The sequence below is a fragment of the Schistocerca cancellata genome, chromosome 6 (genome assembly GCF_023864275.1).
Source record: "Schistocerca cancellata isolate TAMUIC-IGC-003103 chromosome 6, iqSchCanc2.1, whole genome shotgun sequence".
Lineage (NCBI taxonomy): Eukaryota > Metazoa > Arthropoda > Insecta > Orthoptera > Acrididae > Schistocerca > Schistocerca cancellata.
Genome location: NC_064631.1, coordinates 151,028,511 through 151,052,357, shown reverse-complemented (window position 1 = coordinate 151,052,357; position 23,847 = coordinate 151,028,511). Strand labels below are relative to the sequence as shown.

The following is a 23,847-nucleotide window of genomic DNA, read 5'->3' as shown; positions in this document are numbered from 1 at the left end:
ATAGCAAAGTTTAGTAGCAAACCAGCAATAAAGTATCATTTCGTGATTTCTTGATGAGGATAGCTGGTGACGTACCGTACAGTGGCATGTATTTTGGTGCAGTCTTCTCGGTGATGTGATATCTCTCTCTCTCTCTAAGACAAGAGCAGTTTTGAAGCTTTATGATCAAATTCTTTGCATGACGATAAAAACCGACATCGCAGTGTTGCACTAGCGGAGTGCATTGGCAGGGATCACTTTAATATTTCAACATGGCTATCCTTGAAAAATCTCATCGTATTTTTTGTGTCCTCGGCACAAGTCGGTTAACAGAATAAATTTGTTCTCCTGTAAGTACAGCTTCATCATATCAGAGTCAAAACATGTCTGGACAAGGTTGTTGTAAGTTTTCCAGATTTTGATGAAGTAAAGACATAACAATGGAACCATTAAACAAGCGGGAGCACTTGTTTCGCGGATGCGCCGCCACAAGCGAGGGTTAGGACGACCTTCACTTCCACGACCGAACATAAAACTATAACAGCTGTCGAAAAAAACATGAAGATGTTACATCAATTATGACGCGGAATCTGTGCAAGCCTTGAAATACTGAATTTTATTTTATGAAGAAAACCGTACCTTACAATTTGCCTCCTAAAAATTTTGTGCTCGGAGCATCCGGCTCACCGCCCCCACCCCCCTTCCCCCATAACGTACGCCACAGGCTGTATCGCAGAAAGCTTCTGTCAAAAGTAATTTCCTCGAGTGGACACACTATTGTAACTAAGACCTCAGACTTTTTGTTTACGTTAATATTAATCCAATAAATAACTAACACTCTTCGGCAGGCTGCGGACTACACTTACAAGATATAAGTTCCGCGCATTACGCACTGTTTTCATTGCACAGGTTGTTTCGTATAGGATTAATAGACGGGACTTAATAGATAAAGTTTTGATAAGGAACCCATGTCCAGAAATGTACCGTTTGAACACGAATTAACTCTGAAGGTCGTATCACTTTCAAACCTCCCGCTTGACAGTACGCGCATAAACTAAGCAGAGAACGCCGTCATGAGTGCCTGTTTTAATTGTGACGTCACATATCACATTCCGAGGCCTACGAAAAAGACAGGCCGCGACGCTTACGTCACGAAGGTAGTCCTGCGCTCGCTCTCTCAAATCGGCAGACAAACTACGTTTCTACACCTGTTAACTCGTAAGTAGGCGTGTCCGTACAAACGAAAACTGAATCTTCTGCTGGATCCGCTATTATGGAAACTTACTCTTATTAGTCCTATAATGATGAGAAGTCCATGGGCCTACTTATAATTTGTTACGGCTGTACTGGCGGGGAATAAAATAAAATCATACTAAAATGATTATCAGTTGCATAAGGCACCACTTCCAGCATGTAATGAGTACTGTTAAGCAGAAGTGACTAAATGCTATAAACAAGCCATTATACCATTTATATCGATTATTGATCTTAAATAAAATTTTGCTGTAGTACTGTTAATCTGTAAGACTTCATAATAGCAGATTCCAGTGGAAGATGCAATTCTCGTCAGTACTTACACGCCCAGCTGCGAGTTAACAGGTTTAGAAATGCATTTTGTCTGCTGAGCTGAGCGAGCGAGCGAGTTTAGGACTACCTTCGTGACGTACGCGCCGCGGCCTGTCTTTCTCGTGAGCCTCGTCACATTCGTCGGAATACAAGAACTGCGAGAAACAGGCACGTTCGCAAGAAGGGGCGGTGACTGTCACCACGCTCTCAATTTTGAGGAGGACGTCTTTCTTTACGTAGAACAGAACCGACGACGAGTACTCGAAAAATTGCCCATACTGTGGGCTTCTGCAGAGCACACAGTTCAGAGAGACAGAGTTAATTTGCACAGTGTGCGTACCGTGAAGCAGGAGACTGGGAATTGAACGATCTCCAAACTTATTTCACATCCAAACGGTACATTTTCAGGCATCGGTTCCTTGTTGTTGTTGTCTTCAGTCCTGCGACTGGTTTGATGCAGCTCTCCATGCTACTCTATCCTGTGCAAGCTTCTTCATCTCCCAGCACTTACTGCAACATACATCCTTCTGATTCTACAATTTTTACCCTCCACGGTGCCCTTCAATGCTAAATTTGTGATCCCTTGATGCCTCAGAACATGTCCTACCACCCGGTTCCTTCTTCTTGTCAAGTTGTGCCACAAACTCCTCTTCTCCCCAATTCTATTCAATACCTCCTCATTAGTTATGTGATCTACCCATCTAATCTTCAGCATTCTTCTGTAGCACCTCATTTCGAAAGCTTCTATTCTCTTCTTGTCCAAACTATTTATCGTCCATGTTTCACTTCCATACATGGCTACACTCCATACAAATGCTTTCAGAAACGACTTCCTGACACTTAAATCTATACTCGATGTTAACAAATTTCTCTTCTTCAGAAACGCTTTCCTTACCATTGCCAGTCTACATTTTATATCCTCTCTACTTCGACCATCATCAGTTATTTTGCTCCCCAAATAGCAAAACTGTTTTACTACTTTAAGTGTCTCATTGTCTAATCTAATTCCCCCGGCATCACCCGACTTAATTCGACTTCATTCCATTACCCTCGTTTTGCTTTTGTTGATGTTCATCTTATATCATCCTTTCAAGACACTGTCCATTCCGTTCAGCTGCTCTTCCAAGTCCTTTGCTGTCTCTGACAGAATTACAATGTCATCGGCGAACCTCAAAGTTTTTACTTCTTCTCCATGGATTTTAATACCTGCTCCGAATTTTTCTTTTGTTTCCTTTACTGCTTGCTCAATATACAGATTGAATAGCGTCGGGGATAGGCTACAACCCTGTCTCACTCCCTTCCCAACCCCTGCTTCCCTTTCATGCCCCTCGACTTTTATGACTGCCATCTGGTTTCTGTACAAATTGTAAATAGCCTTTCGCTCCCTGTATTTTCTCTTGCCACCTTCAGAATTTGAAAGAGAGTATTCCAGTCAACATTGTCAAAAGCTTTCTCTAAGTCTACAAATGCTAGAAATGTAGGTTTGCCTTTCCTTAATCTTTCTTCTAAGATAAGTCGTAGGGTCAGTATTGCCTCACGTGTTCCAATATTTCTGCGAAATCCAAACTGATCTTCCCCGAGGTCGGCTTCTACCAGTTTTTCCATTCGTCTGTAAAGAATTCGCGTTAGTATTTTGCAGCTGTGACTTATTAAACTGTTAGTTCGGTAATTTTCACATCTGTCAACACCTGCGTTCTTTGGTATTGGAATTATTATATGCTTCTTGAAGTCTGAGGGTATTTCGCCTGTCTCATACATCTTGCTCACCAGATGGTACAGTATGGTCAGGACTGGCTCTCCCAAGGCCGTCAGTTTATAAAACTTTATATCTATTAAGTCCACCCTACCACCCTTAGAGGCCTGTAAAAGGAATTGTGAAACACCCTTATAATCAACCATTTTTCGGGCATGCATCCGAGATTTTCTTAATTCCTGTACTGACATTTCGGCTGACAATCTTTTAGCCATTCTCAGGGTGATATGCTTGCAAAATACTCAAATAACTTTACACTGTTGAGTAAGCGCTCATGGGTCAGAGATATCACTGCTGGTAACCATGATTGACTGCTCGAGCGTAAGTCGTAGACAAAACTTTATGCATCTAAGAGTAAAAGAAAGAAACGCACACTGTGTGTGTTTGTTTAGCTAGTGAGTAATCCTCGTATTTACGAATATTGTGTCACATGGTAGCTTCTGTGATCGATACATCATTCTTGACACAATCTGAAGGATCCTGGATCGGTCACAAATTTCGGCGCCCAACACAACCCAGAGCACATATTTTTGTCCATGGGTCTCCTATCGTACATGTTATGATGTATTGATTGTGGGGAATTACAAAAAGAAGAAAGCTGGCTAACTCGGCTGTAGTGACCCGCCGGCATGGCATCTGCAGCCAGTGTCCGCACCTGGGCTTGTAATGCGGCATCAGCCTCCCCCTGTTGTCTCCTCAGCTTCTCTTCCAGGGTGCAGCTCAGCTCCAGCAGCAGCAGACCTGTAAGTGGGAGAGGGAGAACACAGTAAGTGCAGTACTCATGTTCCAGGAACACCAGGCGAAAGTAACTATTGCCTGGATTTTATGCGATGTTAAAATACTAGTACTTGAGTCATCTCAGCACTATTGTAAAAAAGTCCTCACTTTGTAATACAGAATGCTGTCTGTTCTCAGTGATCTTACACTCGAATCATTTGTGTCTGTCACAGTGTTATTACCTTATAACGCCCTTTGAATGTACCTACCTTCGCTACTAGTTTTTTGTGTTGTGTTTGCTAGTTTAGGAAAACAGGCGCATGTGATGATGATGTAATACATTTAAATCTGTGGTGAAAGAAAGGAAAATTTTACAATCAAAGAATCATTTGGATCCCACAAGGACTTCAACAATTTGTCGCTGCGTACTTCTGTATGATTGTGTTGCACTTCATCCTCAAATATGTCGTGGTCGTGGGCTACAGACTTCAGTACGCCACATTTTAACTGAATTTATTTCATGTTTAGACAAGGGAGACTGGGGATTATTTTACCAATTAATCTGCCCTCTACGTCAGCAGACAGTGAAACTAATGTGACAAGAATTCGAAGATTTTCTAAGACGCCTTGCTCCCTAAACAATTACGGAGAAGTTTTTAATGTTATCAGGGTGACTCGCTCTTCCTGTTTTTTCTATAAGTGAACAGCCGGCCACATTTTCCAGAGTTATTTTTGTAACCTTTATTATACAGGGTGATTCAAAAAGAATACCACAACTTTAAGAATTTAAAACTCTGCAACGACAAAAGGCAGAGCTAAGCACTATCTGTCGGCGAATTAAGGGAGCTATAAAGTTTCATTTAGTTGTACATTTGTTCGCTTGAGGCGCTGTTGACTAGGCGTCAGCGTCAATTGATGCTAAGATGGCGACCGCTCAACAGAAAGCTTTTTGTGTTATTGAGTACGGCAGAAGTGAATCACAATGTCTGTATATGGGGCACTGAGAATCCGCGGGAAACAACTCAGTATGAACGTGACTCGCCTAAGGTGAACGTTTTCTGTGCCATTTCAGCCAATAAAGTTTTTGGTCCCTTTTTCTTCGAAGGTGCTACTGTAACTAGACTACAGTATCTGGAGATGTTAGAGAATTGGCTGTTCCCTCAGCTCGAACAAGAAGCACAACAATTCATATATCAGCAGGATGGAGCGCCACCACATTGGCACTTATCTGTCCGTAACTACCCGAGGCGATGGATCGGCCGCCAGGCAGCCCGTGACAGAGCACTTCATCACTGGCCTCCAAGAAGCCCTGATCTTACCCCCTGCGATTTTTTCTTATGGGGGTATGTTAAGGATATGGTGTTTCGGCCACCTCTCCCAGCCACCATTGATGATTTGAAACGAGAAATAACAGCAGCTATCCAAACTGTTACGCCTGATATGCTACAGAGAGTGTGGAACGAGTTGGAGTATCGGGTTGATATTGCTCGTGTCTGGAGGGGGCCATATTGAACATCTCTGAACTTGTTTTTGAGTGAAAAAAAACCTTTTTAAATACTCTTTGTAATGATGTATAACAGAAGGTTATATTATGTTTCTTTCATTAAATACACATTTTTAAAGTTGTGGTATTCTTTTTGAATCACCCTGTATAATTTACACTGTGCAAAAGGAAAAACAGGATCACTTTTTTTAAATCTCCGTCGTATATTCCCAATGCCATGTAGAAGTTTGGCACTTGGTTCAAAGGTGCCTACAGCCTTCCTCTGTAACGGTGCAAATGTGTGGCAGTCTACAACATCATCCTCGGGATCGGCGATGCTTGAAACAGCAAGGCGTCCACACCTACGGAAAAGAAGGCCACAGCTCGAGAGTTCATGTGAGGTGTAAGAAGGATTAATGATGTCACAAGGACGCCAAGTTTCACCAGAATTCTGCCTACCGCCACTCGGAAGTTTCGTGATGGGAAGGTCGTCGCACTTTTGCCCCTTACCCATGTCTCACCCTTCTCTTGACGCCTCTGCGGCAGAGATCATAACCGCGACTCCCAGCGTGTAAATCACTTGCTTTTCTGATATGTGGCCGGGGTAAACCTTTCACAAACACCGCCGCTCATAATCGACACGAAAAGCACTCAGGATGTAGCGTAAAAATATCTCCGCCCGAACAGGCCATTAAGTCCCAACGGTACCGACCAGCCGCCCGTCATCCGCAGCCCACAGACGTCACTGGATGTGAATACGGAGGCGTTAGTCAGCAGACCGGATGGTCACCCATCGCTCGACAGCGTTTAACTTCGGTGATCTGACGGGAACTGGTGTTACCACTGCAGCAAGGCCGTTGGCAGGAGGTAGCGTAAAGGGCGTCATTAAATCCATCCCTTCACTTGGTGCATTCATTCGTACATATTTCGTCATCCAGAACGTCAGTTGGTAGTGTATTGTACAGCGGAACAACATTCTCGACAACCTTCAACCCTACTGACACCCCCCCCCTCCGCCCCCTCCTCCCGGATGACTCAATCCTTCTCTGAGGACATCCTGAGGCTGCAACCCCTGCTCTGGTGTTGTCGTCGGTGGGGTGTCACATTTTCAGATGCGTGAATAAAACGACAAAAGGACCATCCAAAACCGCCGGGTGCAGCAACAACCTCGGTACCACCAGCGCACCTTTGTCGAGCACTTTAAATATATACCTGTACAGAGACAAACCTTGACCAATACCTAGACTCGTGCATGCAGGCAACTAATTCGACATCCTTCAACTGAGAGGCGCCGCTGCGTTAACGCCTGTTTGCAAGTGTGCGGTTTCTTAGGCGTCTAGGAACTGCTGCATTAAAGTGCTCGACGAAGGTGTGCGGGTGGTACCGAGGGTGTTGCCGAAGTGGGAGGTCTTAGAGGACCCCTTTGCTGTTTTATTCACGCGTGTCTCAATGTCGCACCCTTACGTGATCGCGTCATAGGAGGGTGTGAAACAGGAAGGCTTCAAGAGCATAAACATTCAAATCATGTTCAAATTTCGTCCGATGGTGTCGCTCGTCCCTAGCTGTTCCACCACGTATACAGAGCAGACATTGGAGTCGCCTACCCTCCAAAGGGGTCAGAACGAGTACACTGAAGTTGCGGTCCCACGATGTCCCCAGAAAAAGGCTGAATTGTCAGCAGTGTCAAACTTTTTCAACAACGTCATTCTGCTAATGTCGCTTTGGATCGCAAAATATGTATAAATGGACACCCTAAATGAAGGGATGATTTTAATGACGGCCTGTATGCCACACACTGATACCTTTTCGTGTCGCTTCTGTGTGGCAGTATGGCTGAAACGCTTCCTCGCCACTTGTAGGAAAACCGCTGGTTTCAACCCTGGGAGTCGCGGTTCTGACCTCAATCACAGAGGCGTCAAGAGATGGTTTGAGATGTTGGTAAGACTGTGAGTACCTCGAAATCGTGTGGCACACCCACGATGACGTGGTCAGAATTGTGGTGAAATTTGGTGTCGTTGTGACGTCATTAGCCCATCTTATAGCTGACATGAACTTTGAGCTCTGGCCCTTTTATCGCAACGGTCGACACCTTGCTGTTTGGAGCGTCACCGAGCCACAGGGTGACATTGCAAGGCACAACACTTCCGCACCGCCACTAGGGAGCAAGTTTATATGCAACTTTATATAAATTTCAAACTTCTGCATCGGGATGGAGGAAAATGACGGAGTTACAAAAGGTGACACTTTAATTCTCTTGCAAAGTGTAGCAATAGTTTTAATAGTACATTCTAAAAATTTATATTACGCGTAGTTTATATTCTGTTGGTAAAATTATAGTAATCAGGATTGGTTATCACATTATCCGACTTATTACTTTTCTAGTTTTCAGATTATATTCTTTATATCGATATTTTAGTCATACCTTCTTTGGCAGATAACCCAACGATATTGTATGGTTGTAGGCTGTACTGTTAATCACTGCTGTTACGTAGGTATCGATCTTTGCATGTCCATGTGACATAGCTGGATGCTATCATTGTAATCTATTTTCGTAAACTGATTTCGGTATAGGCTGTGTGTAGTCCTATGTACTCAATTATAAATGGAATTAAACGTTTCATTCTTGTTACTTATGTACTATGCATTCCTTTTACTTTTCATAACTGGGTCTTCTGTCTGCCTGTTGACAGGTTTTCCAGTGATGCCGTATAGATTGAATTTAGCTATAATATAATTTCTGGTTGTTTTTTATTATTTGTTTTATGCATCTGTCTATTTTCCTGGTGGAAAATTTCAATAAAGTTCCTCACGTATTGCCAGTGTTTGAGGTCGATTTGCTCATTTGTAATTTTGTGCAGGTAGTTGTGTGTATTTACAGAGATGTCTATTTCTTCCAGAATGTTCGTTAGTGGTCCTTTTGATGTTGTCCGTAAAATTTGGACTGTATATAGGGTGTGCTGTTCGGCCTTTAGGTGGTAGAAAAAAAAGTAGATGGATTGCTGTTACTGTCGCTAATGTGTTCTTGGCATCTAATGGTAAGGTTTCTACCCATCAGACCTATGTAGAATTTATCACAATCTTGCATTCCTGACTTCAGATACAATGATGATTTTCTTTTACACGACTGAGTGTGCGATCTAAAATTGTACCTTCTTTAATATGCGAGTCTTACATCTCCCGTTCGCCTAGTAGTACACAGCACCGATAGTGCTACATACCTTATTAGTAAAAAATTAAACAATCTTTTAACACAAAAAAGCAAAAAAATTATAAATGAGAAAGACGACCTGAAACACAGGCAGTACATATGGAACTTAATTGAAATTATCCACCAGGACAATGGACAAGTGCATAAGGACAAATAATACGAGGCATCCAGAGATTACATTAGAACTATATTCAAAACAAGATATAAATTCGAACAACCGGTACTGTAACCATTCATCATTGCTGGGAAATCTGTCAACAAGCGGATAAAAAGACAAATGTATGAAAATTTTAAAAAAGGTGTAGCACACAAATAACAAGAATGAAATATTTAATTCCATTTATAATGGAATATAAATAAATATATAGTATTCAACACAGCCTATACCGAAATTCGTTTACGAAAACAGATTACAATGAGAACATCAAGCGATGTCACATGAACATGCAAACATCGATAGCTAAGTAACAGCAATGATAAACAGTACTGCCTATAACGATACAATATCGCTGGATAATCTGTCGAACAAGCTACAAAGAATATAATCTGACAACTACATAAAGTAATAAGTCTGGTAAGGTGGTAACCAACCATTATTACTTGAGTACCAACAAAGGAACGTAACTAACAAGCAAACAGACAGTAACAGAACCACTGATATCGCGTAGATATCAAATCCATCAGACGTATCTAAAAATGTATAATAACGAAATCCATTTAATAATTATCTATAAAATTATAGATAATGTAGCAAAATTATGTACCATTTACTTAGAGATAGCCTGACGATGCCATTTCTGCCGCAACAGGCATATTGTAAAATAAAAGCAGTCAAACTTAGCACTGGAATTAAAAATTACAATTACAATACAATTAAAAATTACAGTCATACACTGTAACAATAATAAAGTCTAAAATTTTACGCTCTCCATGACCGTGTATGTACTTGGTAGGTGAGTATGTGATTAAAGGGGAGAGAGTGATTTTAAATGGAATTCTGTCTCATTCATTTGTATTTTTAACTGTTTTAACCATGTTCCCTCAGGCTCTTTTGAGCAACGGTGCGCTTGACTTCGTTGTTGAGAGCCCTAAATCCACTGACACAAGTGTAAGATCTATGACGATTAGAACAGATTAATAGCAGGATAAGTGGGAAGATCATGACGCAACTGACCTGTTAGCCTGGTGCGACCAGCGCGAAGCTGCCGTAACAGCGCCAGCAGTTCACCGCACGCCGCCTCCTTCCAACTCAGCTGGTCACCCGATAGCTCTGTAACACCGCGTTACAGTCACTCAGCACTTTGCGCGGCTTAAGTACTGTTTATTGGACATTTTTTGAGGGTGATTGCCAACAGCTGCTAAGTACTGTATTTCATGAATGCAAGACACGCAGCTTTCTATAAGTTCTTTATCACCACTATCGATTTTGGTTAATAACCATCAACACCGTGTGTGCAAGGTGCAAAAAAGGCACGAAACAACCATAAATGCATAGGATACAGTTAGGTGTGCGTGAGTTGGTATAATCTAATACTTCAAAAGTTCATATATTATTTTCTTATCATATCACGCCATATAAAAAAGACAAGATGCTAACATAGCGTCATCAGTGTTGCAGAATGTCAAATGGACAATCAAATATCTGTACCAACAGGTGTTCTGTCACACGTGAGAGTGCAGATATCATCAGCTAATTGTAAACAAGCAGGAATCGATCTCAAGCAAACAAAAAGCAACGATATTGCTGGTGCTGCTTCGTGCATTTAGTGTTGAAAGTTACTAAATCACGTTACAAAAAAAATCTATTCTAGACATAGAAATAGGTTAAATATACACTACAAAAGTACAAGTCAGTTTTCCAGTGAAAAAAGAAAAATTGGTAGCATTTCAGATCCAATAGTGTAAAAGCTGAAAGTGCAGTAATATAAATCGGCATGTAAGTGTTGATAATGAAAATATGTAAGGTCTGAGTAGTAAAATTAGATAACAATATCACAGCTATATTAATATTTACACATACATATGTCTGTGTTTAATCATATCATCATAGAAACAGATTTTGAATGTAGTTGCGGAAAAATTATAATCAATGCAAAACAGAGCTATCGTTCATTTTATCCTTGGTACAACTGATATGCAAGGTGAGCAGCTAAAACTGCCCCATCAAACAAAAAAGTGTATCTGAAGCTAAAATACTAAAATATTAGTATGAAGCAACCATATCTAATTTTAAATTTATAATATATAGCACAGTGGTGGGTAGGAACCATGATCTATGTGCTTGTGTGAGAAACAGAACTGATAATTAATTCACGCAAGTGTTAACTATGGCATTAGTATCTTTCATCACTGAATGTATGAAGCAGTACTAGCTATATCTTTATTTAGTTCGTTATTCATAACATACATTTATCGACGGTTACTCTTTATTTCGTTTCCAATTAGCTGATGACAGCTGCAACTGCGCTTTCATGTCTGACACACAACCTCTTGAGTAGTGATCTGTTTGTTCAGCAGTTCTGTTTGGGCCGTATTAATGTTTCCATTTTGATTGGCATGACATGACACGATATGTAAATAACATATGAACATTTGGAACTACTAGGTTATGCTACCTCATGTATAATTAATTGTACTTCATGCATTTCTGGTTGTTTCATTTTTTTGCTATTTACAGGTAGGCCAACTGCGATGATAGTTACTACCCGAAACCATTGTTGTTGTTGTGGTCTTCAGTCCTGAGACTGGTTTGATGCAGCTCACCATGCTACTCTATCCTGTGCAAGCTCCTTCATCTCCTAGTACCTACTGCAACCTACATCCTTCTGAATCTGCTTATTCATCTCTTGGTCTCCCTCTACGATTTTACCCTCCACGCTGCCCTCCAATGCCAAATTTGTGATCCCTTGACGCCTCAGGACATGTCATACCAACCGATCCCTTCTTCTAGTCAAGTTGTGCCACAAACTTCTCTTCTCCCCATTCCTATTCAATACCTTCTCATTAGTTATATCATCTACCCATCTAATCTTCAGCATTCTTCTGTAGCACCACATTTCGAAAGCTTCTATTCTCTTCTTGTCCAAACTATTTATCGTCCATTGTTTCACTTCCATACATGGCTACACTCCATACAAATACTTTCAGAAACGACTTCCTGACACTTAAATCTATACTCGATGTTAACAAATTTCTCTTCTTCAGAAACGCTTTCCTTCCCATTGCCAGTCTACATTTTATACCCTCTTTACTTCGACCATCATCAGTTATTTTGTTCCCCAAATAGCAAAACTCCTTTACTACTTTAAGTGTCTCATTTCCTAATCTAATTCCCTCAGCATCACCCGACTTAATTCGACTACATTCCATTATCCTCGTTTTGGTATTGTTGATGATCATATTATATCCTCCTTTCAAGACACTGTCCATTCCGTTCAACTGCTCTTCCAAGTCCTTTGCTGTCTCTGACAAAATTACAATGTCATCGGCGAACCTCAAAGTTTTTATTTCTTCTCCCTGGATTTTAATACCTACTCCAAACTTTTCTTTTGTTTCCATCACTGCTTGCTCAATATACAGATTGAATAACATCGGGAAGAGGCTACAACCCTGTATATATACCGACATTTAAACATCGATATCTCCTATGCTACTACAGTTAAAATATTAAACCTGTAGACTGTTACTTGAATAGTGTGCGTGGTTTTCTGTGCAGTTGTTGTTTGATAATGTTCATGGCGCGACGGGGCGGTAATTAACGATGTGCGGTTGCAGAGTTCACACGAATGTGCATATACAAAAGTTGGTTTAAAAATGTTATTGCAGATTTTGGCTCTCACGTAAGTCTCAGGGGATGATTTCCACATTTGGTGCATTAGTACACTCCTCCACACCCACACATTTGTTATAGTTTTTTAAATAATTTTTCACTCTGACATGAGTACAGTTTATGCTAGGGAACAAAAATTAGGCGATTATTATAGCAAAATCAGTTTTTCAAGACACAGTTCAATTACTATTTATTGGCGTTGTCCTTTTCTTTCATACAATGAAATTAGCACTGGTGAGACGGTTTACAGTTTTACTTTAATAATAATTTGACTCCGAGCCCCCAACAGCAGTAATGTAGGCTGCTATAAACGAAAATAACCCAATCAATTCGAACAGAATCACAAGTCCCACTGTCTTCGTTCTAACAGTTTTGGCGCGAAATCACAGTTCGCCACATGTTCACTTAAGAGGATGTATACCTCGTAAATCGTACTCACACAAATAATCGTAGCACTTCCAGTTCACCAAATATATGCTTGCACACTTGCACTGTTAAACAATTATCTTTGTCGAAATAAATCGGCGCTAAAAATTCTTACTGAATCGACCACATGGGCCACCCAAAAGTGGGGCTTGCTCGCCACCCACCCTCCAAAGCGACTGGCCAACGACTGACCCCTTGCCAAGACGGCCGCTCGCTTATATAGGCTCGGATGTCCACCCCCTGGTTGTGCAAGTACCAATCTTACCAGTTAAGGTTACAAATTTTGATACATACATCCCTCGACAGAAACAGGTACACTATCGGAACCGTGCTAAAAAGTACATCTTATTTTGTATGTTACATTAATTTCTAGCATTATTCTATCGCCCGTAAATCAAGTGTTAGTTTTTGCAAAATTTCGCCACTTAGCGCAAATTTGTTTGCTTACATCTGTGCTGCAAATTTTTAACACAGAACTGCATATAACACCGTCTTTAGACGTAATCTATAGCGATGTACACATTGCGCTGCTCAAAATCTTCATATCTGTAATAATTAATTAATTATGGGCGATAAATGTTATTTTAATTTGCAAACAATGAAATCTATTGCAAGTTAGGTGTGTAGTATAACTTAACTAGTTTAAAATACGTGTAATGCCACCCAAAATATTATATAGTGCCGTTCATTACGTCATTAATTTTATATTGAATTTTATAAACAATTTTCTCTCAAACTTTGTTTATTGCACTTTACGGGCTTAACTATTTATGAATCTTAACATATGACTACGGCACTCGATCCGCTATGACCAAACGTTTTTAAGGAGTGCTCGCTCATTCCTGTACGTTGTTATTTACTAGTTTTATTAATCTTTCAGTATTAGTGATATTAACCGATTTTGAGGTTACTATAACTTTTGCGTCTCGTGACTTGAAATAAAGATCGATCTTTCAGAAGATGCATATTGCTGACCACAATCCACTGCCGCATCGCTCTTCACCGTAAGTTACATAGTTTTTGCGCAATGCGCTAAAAACCAAACAATGCCCCAAGCTGCAGGCGACGTGGCCGCCCGGCGCCGGAGACCATCCCACCGACCGTTGCAAATCTCGCGTGGGCGCTTCCGCAATCGCGCACCACGTGGCGCGCTCGCCCTCCACAAAGCAATCCTTGCATACTAGAAATATTCATCTAGTAAGGGGTGTTTGTACCGTCACAATGGACATTCATTTTACAACGATTTGAATTCGTAGTTGCCATTGTACGTATACTGTACCTGAGCCACGCACGGCACGTATTCATGCCATTTATTGTTTGTCATCTTCGATTACGGTACTGCCACCTTGTTTTCTTATTCCACGTACTGGCGTCACTAACTTCTTGTCTTACTTGCCCACGGGTGGCAGCAGCAGCGCGTATCGATAGTGCACTGTCGTACCATCTCTGGAGCGGCCGATAGTATTTCCGGGTCGTTGAGTGTCGCCAAGTCGGTTGGAGACTTCGACCATAGATACTAGTAGACTGGCCTTGCTGTGCAGAAGCTATAGGGCTGGTGTGGCTCCAACATAAACCACGTGACTGTTGGCAAAAAGTGGCGGGATTTCAAACCAGCGGTCTGCCATCCTATGTTTGTATCGTATTTTACCCACATTTCTCAATTGACTGCAAAAAATTGCTTTTTCATTTGCGAAAAATTATGTCAGAACTACATTTGACCTGGATTTGTTCACAGTACCATTTATAAAATCTAACAAATACATCGAACGCCCCTCTGGTGGGCAGCGGGACGAAATTACTATAAACTACAAATTAAAGTAAAATGTCGTTGAAATTCTTTCAGACAGTAAGAGTGGGATCGTGTCAAAACTCTAAAAATTGGATTCGACGCGTTTTGACCTCTAGTCACTTATAAAAGAAAACGGAATATGGGAATTATGTCAACTATAGGTGACAAAATTGTCGACTTTAGGAGCAGGTCCTTTTAGAGTATCAATTTTAGGTGCACTTCAAAGGTACAGTTCCTACTATTTTTACAAAAGTTTAAACTATCAGTTTTAAAAAAAAATGATATTTTAGATGAAAGGTGAGAGTTTGATGTTTCAGAAAATAATTTTAGAGCCTACATTTATTTAATAGTATTAGAAGGTAGAAAAAAATTCTCTTCATGTGTCGACTATAGGTGCTCTACCTTATTATAATCTCACTTGTATATACAAAAAGGCGCGTATGTGCAGATGGCTTAAAGTTTTTCCGTTTCAGGGCCTGTATCCAAATGTGCCTTCGGTTTTCATCCTTAGGGAACTTATGAGTAGGAACGAAAAACAGTTATACTTACTTCTGTAACCGAATTATCACAGATACTTTCCAAAATGTAATATGAGTCTGACTTTACAGGCATCACTTTAAACACTTTAATTTACGTCATACTCTATTTCAAGTGTAAAAAACATAAAAGTCACTTCAGCAGATTTCAATAAACGCATCTGTACTATCATAGAAACACTTATACGTGAAATGTAATGCCATTTCCCCCGACAAAACGCTGAGTACAGCCATAAGTGCAACACGAAACAACCACGTTTTGCCAACAGTCACGTGACTTTAGCCCAGAGATGTTGGAGCCACGAAAATGACGTCAGGGCCAGTCTATTACATTTATGGTCGAAGGTTGGAGACGTACCAGCAGTGCAGTCGGACACGGAGCAGCAGTCGGGGACGAAGGAGCGTCGGGTACGGAGCGCTAGTGAGGTGTGGACAGCCAGTACTTGCCGACCACTGGCGACACACATGTACTGTCCGACTGCAGAACACTGGAGCAGCAACGACCGTTGGGTGGTCGTTCGGTCTTCGCCGACGTGTATTTGATCTTTTGACCGTTTCCGGGTGTTGTGGAGTCGGTCGGTTGGCGCAGAGCAGTGAGGAGGTCCCCATATCGCGAGGTCGGGCCGGAGCCGCTGGCGGCGTGCACGCGCGGTTGCAGTTGTGAGGCGCTTCTTGCGAGGGCTACGAAGTTCGTCGCCCACCGATCTCGACTTCTAGTGTTCACTTAGCCTACTACCAAGTCTCAACTGCTATCACTTCTCCTCGTTTGATCCTGGCTGTTGCTTTCTGCGAGATTCCTGCAAGCAACAACTTGTGTGCATTCAAGTCGGCTAGAATTTCAGCCGTTTTCTTGGATGGGGCGTAACTTAATTGAATTCTCTCTTTCATTAGTGAAGTGCACCAGCAGCATCTTCTGCCTTGTGGCCGTTAACGTCCCGATTAGCTGCCCTGGGCGTTGACGTAGTTTTTGGCAGTGTATTTTCCTTACTGTGTTGTTGCTGTCCAGCACAGCGTGTACTTCGACAGTTGAGGTGTGTTGGTAGTTTTCGGCGTCTATTTTGACTTGGCTGGATTGAGCTCCAGTATCCAGAACATTGAGTTATTGACATCTTGTTGTCCTTTTGCTGGTCAGGTGGAGCAGAACAGATTTGGTTGGTTGGTTTGTTGGCTGGCCGTCGGTTGGGTTGCCTTCCGATTAAGAGGTTGTCGGTCTGGCTGCCTGTCTCACCTAAACGTGTATTAGTATTACTTCCCTGGACAACCCTTGGAACCTTCTGAGCGCCGCTCCTTGTGTTTTACATAGTGATTTCCTTTTAGTCTTAAGTACTCTGTGTGGCTTCAGCCGAGTTTCGCCTTAAGCCATAAAATGTTTTGAAATGGTGTGCGGCTTTCAGCCGAGTTTTAATTTCTTTTAAATTAAGGATATACGGAATGAGTTTTTCGATGAAAAAATCGATTTTTGGGTAAATGCATTTTCGAAAAATTTAGACTCTCCCGTTTAATACCATGTACTACCGGGAGTAGACAACATTCCATTACAACTACTGACGGCCTTGGGAGAGCCAGTCCTGACAAAACTCTACCATCTGGTGAGCAAGATGTATGAGACTGGTGAAATACCCTCAGACTTCAAGAAGAATATAATAATTCCAATCCCAAAGAAAGCAGGTGTTGACAGATGTGAAAATTACCGAACTATCAGTTTAATAAGTCACAACTGCAAAATACTAACGCGAATTCTTTACAGACGAATGGAAAAACTGGTAGAAGCGGACCTCGGGGAAGATCAGTTTGGATTCCGTAGAAATGTTGGAACACGTGAGGCAATACTAACCTTACGACTTATCTTAGAAGAAAGATTAAGAAAAGGCAAACCTACGTTTCTGGCATTTGTAGACTTAGAGAAAGCTTTTGACAATGTTGACTGGAATACTCTCTTCCACATTCTAAAGGTGGCAAGGGTAAAATACAGGGAGCGAAAGGCTATTTACAGTTTGTACAAAAACCAGATGGCAGTTATAAGAGTCGAGGGGCATGAAAGGGAAGCAGTGGTTGGGAAGGGAGTGAGACAGGGTTGTAGCCTATCCCCGATGTTATTCAATCTGTATATTGAGAAAGCAGTAAAGGAAACAAAAGAAAAGTTCGGAGTAGGTATTAAAATTCATGGAGAAGAAGTAAAAACTTTGAGGTACGCCGATGACATTGTAATTCTGTCAGAGACAGCAAAGGACTTGAAAGAGCAGTTGAATGGAATGGACAGTATCTTGAAAGGAGGATATAAGATGAACATCAACAAAAGTAAAACAAGGATAATGGAATGTAGTCGAATTAAGTCGGGTGATGCTGAGGGAATTAGATTAGGAAATGAGACACTTAAAGTAGTAAAGGAGTTTTGCTATTTAGGGAGTAAAATAACTGATGATGGACGAAGTAGAGAGGATATAAAATGTAGACTGGCAATGGCAAGGAAATCGTTTCTGAAGAAGAGAAATTTGTTAACATCGAGTATAGATTTAAGTGTCAGGAAGTCGTTTCTGAAAGTATTTGTATGGAGTGCAGCCATGTATGGAAGTGAAACATGGACGATAACTAGTATGGACAAGAAGAGAATAGAAGCTTTCGAAATGTGGTGCTACAGGAGAATGCTGAAGATAAGGTGGGTAGATCACGTAACTAATGAGGAGGTATTGAATAGGATTGGGGAGAAGAGAAGTTTGTGTCACAACATGAGTAGAAGAAGGGATCGGTTGGAAGGACATGTTTTGAGGCATCAAGGGATCACAAATTTAGTATTGGAGGGCAGCGTGGAGGGTAAAAATCGAGGAGGGAGACCAAGAGATGAATAAGCAGATTCAGAAGGATGTAGGTTGCAGTAGGTACTGGGAGATGAAGGAGCTTGCACAGGATAGAGTAGCATGGAGAGCTGCATCAAACCAGTCTCAGGACTGAAGACCACAACAACAACATGAAATATTTGGATGACGTGAATAGAACTATTTTAAATAATTTTTTAAAATAATTTCGACACACGATTTTCCGCAACTTGAATATGAGACGCGAAATATACCTGATATAGACAGCCTTACCAGAGATATAATTGAGCACAAGAGAGTTAGCTTTTCTGTTGGCTACACTGCTAGACAGCTGACAATAGATTCTGCACCATATGTATTGTTTCCTTTGTGAGTACATCCATGTCATTGTTGTGAAAGTCGTATGTGGAGAAGTCACTGAGTTTTCTTTCCTTCAACATACCAAGACCTAGTCTTAAGGTATTTAGAAAGCGTGTACATTGGCACAAGAAAGTAAAGTGTACTTAAAATTCGTCTGATTCATCTTCATCATTATCTGATGTCCCAGTAGCGACTAACCTCAACACTGGTAGTGATACATTGAGTGATGCTGCTGCCACTACACAAGAAAGTGCTTCAAGAAGAAAATTAGCTGGAATTGAAGAAGAATACAAGAAACTAAATGCTGGGACTACAAAATATGAGGTAATTAACGTCTCTTTATTATCAGACTTTTTGGAGAACAATGTGTGCTGCAAACAATGTGGAAAATGTGGTGTTTCATTGAAAACAAACTTACATGTAGGACTTGCTTGTGAATTACAGTTGATGTGCAGTTATTGCAAACACAGTGTTACTTTCTTCAATTCCTCACATGTTACTGCAGATACAGGTAAACTATACGATATAAACATTAGACTGGTTTATGGATTACGTTGTATAGGAAAGGGCAGGGCTGCAGGTGCCATGTTGTGTGGTGTGATGAACCTCCCTCCTCCACCTTCAAAATTTAACAAACACATAATTGCAATAGGCTCTGCTGTAGAAGATGTGGCACAGGAAAACATGAAAGATGCTGTTGAGGAAGCAGTTGTTGAAAATAATAATAGCAGAGACTTGTCCATAGCTTTTGATGGAAGCTGGCAGAAGAGAGGCCACACATCTCTGAATGGGGTAGTAACAGCTACAAGTGTGGACACTGGTAAGGTAGTTGATGTGGCAATACTTTCCAAGCATTGCAGATGCAAGGAGAAAATGAAAAATAAACATGAAGAGGAGTGCATGGCAAATTGCGATGGGTCAAGTCGTGGTATGGAAGTTGCTGGTGTAAGAAGTATTTATCAATGCTCAGTAAAATGGTACAACGTTAGATACATACATTATCTTGATGACAAAGGCTTTCAAAGAAATTAAGGAACTGAGACCCTATGGTGACGATGTGAAAATTTCCATACTGGAGTGTGTTGGCCATGTTCAGAAAAGGATGGGATCAAGACTTCGACGGCTCAAGGCTAGCATGAAGGCAAGAAATTGAGCGATGGAAAAATTTTAGATGGGAAAAATAGACTGACAGATGCTACAATAGATCATATTCAGAAGTGCTATGGTCTGGCAATAAGACAGAATACAGCAGATGCAGAATTAATGAGAAGAGCAGTCTGGGCTCTGTTTTTTCATACAGCTTCAAACAATGAGAATCCCCAACATGGGCTATGTCCAAAAGGAGACGATAGTTGGTGCAAGTACAACAGAGGCAAGGTAACTAAGAAACAATACAATCACCCTCATCACCTGCCACCTGCCATAATGGATGAAATAAAACCAATATTCCGAGACCTCGCAGATATTAGTCTACTAAAGAAATGTCTTCATGGCCGGACTCAGAATCCAAATGAGTGTGTGAACCATGTGATATAGAATAGACTACCTAAAACTGTGTTTGTGGGTGTAAACACACTTCACTTTAGCGTTTATGATGCTGTTTCATCATTTAGTCAGGGCAATATAACAAAGTGCAAAATTCTGCAGAAGTTGGGGCTCTGTGTAGGACTACGAACTGCCGCAGCTATGCTTTGTTTGGACAAGGAACGGCTCAGGTCTTCAGATAATGCCATAAATGTATATTCAAAGATGGCTAGACAGCATAGCAGAGCCATCAAGAGGAAGCTGTTGGACGATTCTGATGATACAAGCTATGGAGCAGGCTTGTACTGAAGTAAAAACTTTGAAGCTGATTTCCCATAACTTTAGTTTTTTTGTGTATAAGGTACATTTTCTCAGGGCCTATTTATAGTAGAAAGATGAAATTTTCTGTAGTTGTTCCTTAAGACCTTCTAATATATCTGAATTAAAAGATATGTGGAATTATTTTGTATTAATGGATGTAAATTTTAAAATACTTGTTAATATGTATAACTTTTTTTAACATTTACAAAAAATAAAATATCTGAAAACTATACACTATTTTTTCAAAATTAATAATTCAGCATAAAGGCAGAACATATCTCTGCGTTCTGTGAAAAAATCAAGAGTATCGTCCAAATAACAAATGAGAAAATGTTCCTAACTTTTAGCTCAATTTAACATTGTAAGCATAGGGCGTTCCGTATACCCTTCAAATATCAAAATTTTTGTCTTGCCCTTAAGTCATAAGATTGTTATTCTTTAGTATGTGGCCTTCATCCGAGTTTTAATCTCTCTTAAACTAAAATTTTAAAATCTTGGTCTTCCCTTTAGTCATAGAATTGTTATTATTTAGTATGAGGCCTTCAGCCGTGTTTGCATGAAATGTTTTAAGCTAAGGCCCTCAACCTGTTAAATTGAAAGCCCTTCTTCCTAGGCTTTAAGCCGTTAAATTGTTTGGTTGATATGCAGCCTTCAGCCAGGTTTCAGCCTATTTAGAATTAGTATTGAAAATCTTTGTTTTGGCCTTAAGCTGTAACACTGTTCTTGCTTATGTGTTGCCTTCAGACTATTTTAATGGAAAAAAATTTTTTTGAAAGAAGTGAAACTTCCAGATGAACTCCTGGACCTCAATACCTTGCTTAGGCCTTGGGCCCTGGATTTTCGTATGTGGCTTTCAGCCGATTTAAATCAATCAGAGGTGCTCTTTCGTTGAAACCTTGAGAGTTTTTAATTCTTGCTTATGTTACTGTATGTTTTAAGTAATAAAAGTTATATTTTGAATGTAACTGACAGAAACTTATTTTGGCCCCTTTCCACAAATGTAACCTCACCTGCTCTGTCCTGCTAGTCCAGGGACTTCAGTACCTTTTCTCATAAATGAATCAAGTATTAAACTTTAAACTTCACAGTGTACATATGCATCAAACGCTGCTAAAATAGGTGCAACAGATTTTTATTAAAGCTCTTAGTTACTTTCAAATCAGTTTTTCTGTTTTGCATTAACTGAGACTGCTCTACATTCCACATACAGTAAAGCAGAACTTTTATCAGACACAAGATAAAGAAAACGTACTGCACAGGATTATTTAGTAAGTCATTTTTAAGAATTGTCAGAAGTTTCAGGATTTTAGCTTCTATCTTCCATGAGAAAACGTACGTTATATCTAAAAAATAAGGCAGATGTCACTTAAGGTTTTTATTACATTTCCTAACAACACTGCCATTTATCTAGTCATTGAATATGTCCATATCCATAATGATAATTCTCTTCTTTGTCTTACTGGAGTGTTCTCTTCCTCTGGTTCCCTCCCTCCCATCCCCTTTTTTTATTTTGTTCTGCTGCTTGGGCTTTGTCAAGTCTGCTTCATCAATGCCTCTATCTTCAGTGTGAATGCACCTGGATGGAATCCTGCTTACATTTCCACTATTAAACACTGGACAAGGCATCACATGCAGCTGTATACAGAATACTTGAGGACACAAATTCTGTTTTCGGGAAACGCATCCATGTAAGGTGATTATAGCTCTCATTCGTATTTTGTGTTTTCCGCTGTCTCATTTTTTAAGCAGTTCATGGTTGGCTAGGTATCTGAGAATTGGCTTTATAGCATTTAAAACAACAAGTGACAAACCATATGGGTATATCTATTTCCACTAGCTTCTGCTGCAGATATTTTCAGCACTATATGTCACACATAAAGTGCTGAGGATTCTCATCTGTGGAAAGTTTCTGTAAGAATATTTCCCACACTTAATGCAATGTGTGTACACTATGTACATTGGCCCTGATGGCTTTTCAACAATATATTTGTAATGTGTGAATTTCTTGTTAGTCCGTTAGCACCTCCCAGTTGTTATCCGACTTCTAATTTCTGCCACTACACGGGCAGGTGTAATCATTGTCACAATGTTCTATGTACCTCTGCAATTCCTTAGGATTGCGTGACCGAAAAATTAAAAAAGAAGTCAAGCGTAGAGATGGAGTGGATCACAGCATGGAAAAAGGGAACATATCTGGCGCAGATGGCCAAAGAAAATTTTTTTAAACATATTTCTAGGATGATTTAGACTACGAAACTGTGAGATGTCGTTCTTAAAACATCAATAAATAAATTAATCACTAAAAAAATTCTAATTTTTCCCTGTTTTGCCCTACATCTGCCCTTAAGCCTTGATACATGACGCATCGATCAAGTCACGTGCTCAACGAGCGCGCCCTGCCTCTGCCTGAGCGTTAAGGAAAACAGTCGTAATATAGGCCTACTAATCACCATTCAAAACGTATTGTATACTTGCAATGCGACATCGTTATCAGATGCATGATAAATAACTGTCACCAAGCATCATGCCTTTAACCGACATGTGAATGCCGCTACAAAACTGGAGCACATACAACACACAGCATCAACTATGGTGAAGCCCGTGGCAATACTGAAGTGGCATTTGAACTTCAGTCATAAAAACTTAGGAAAGATAGAAGAGTAATGAGGCACTTCAATCTTGTCATATGCTTCGTCGCAGGATCTTCTGTGTGCTATATGTGCTCCAGTGTAATAGCTGAATTAACATGTTCGATGATGCTTCGTAATAGCTACGATTTTCCATGCATCTGATTATGGTGCTACATTCTAAGCATAAAATGCGCTACAAATAGTGATCAGTGAATTATAGCTTTTTCTAATTACTGTGCCTAATTTTCGTCTTTTGTGTAGTAAGAGGATGGTCAATTTCTGATCGAAATTGCTTGTTTAATAAAGTAATATTACAGGTGTATGCAAACCACGACTTTCTACAGATTGGTTTTAACGTAAAACTTCAGAATTTGAAAAATACCACTAGATTACAGAAATTGTCTTACTCATGTACCAGTGACAGAGATTGTTCTATCTCTGAAAAACTAAGCCCGAGGACCCTTCAAAAAGAACTGATAGCACTCTAGTATTTTCAAAGGAAAGTGGCTGGAACTTAGCAGGTTTCGTGGTTTCTAAACAAACCAGTAACAGCCCGCATTCGGTTCCTTCAACACTCGAACTCATATGTGCAAACTTCATTTCTCCTAAACTATCACTCGTACAGTGATATAATTCTGCATGTACTTTCAGTGGTATATATGGATAGTATCTGCAAAATGTGTCGTGAATAGAGTTAGCAGTAAAGAAGTTACAAATTACAACGCCATACCTGATGCTAAAGTTTTACTACATAAACAATGGAAACATAGCTAGCAATAAACTTTCTCGCTTTCATTAGTTTGTGGGAGGGAGTCAGCTAGAAAAAGTTTCAAGAGTTTTAGAAATATGTGTCAAATTTTTCAGAAGTATGTAAATTCTTTTTCTCTCAAATACTGGATGAATGTATACTGAG

General features: G+C 40.3%; 1 protein-coding gene across 1 annotated transcript in view; it reads right to left on the bottom strand.

Moving 5' to 3' along the window:
* Window positions 1–23,847, bottom strand: part of LOC126088214 (uncharacterized) — a 110,137-nt gene that overhangs the window by 21,890 nt on the left and 64,400 nt on the right. Inside the window, exons 5-6 of the mRNA XM_049906340.1 lie at window positions 9,881–9,976; window positions 3,954–4,039 (exon numbers count right to left, since the gene is read on the bottom strand). Of these exons, the coding sequence (XP_049762297.1) occupies window positions 3,954–4,039; window positions 9,881–9,976 (182 nt within the window). The remainder of the gene's footprint in view (window positions 1–3,953; window positions 4,040–9,880; window positions 9,977–23,847) is intronic.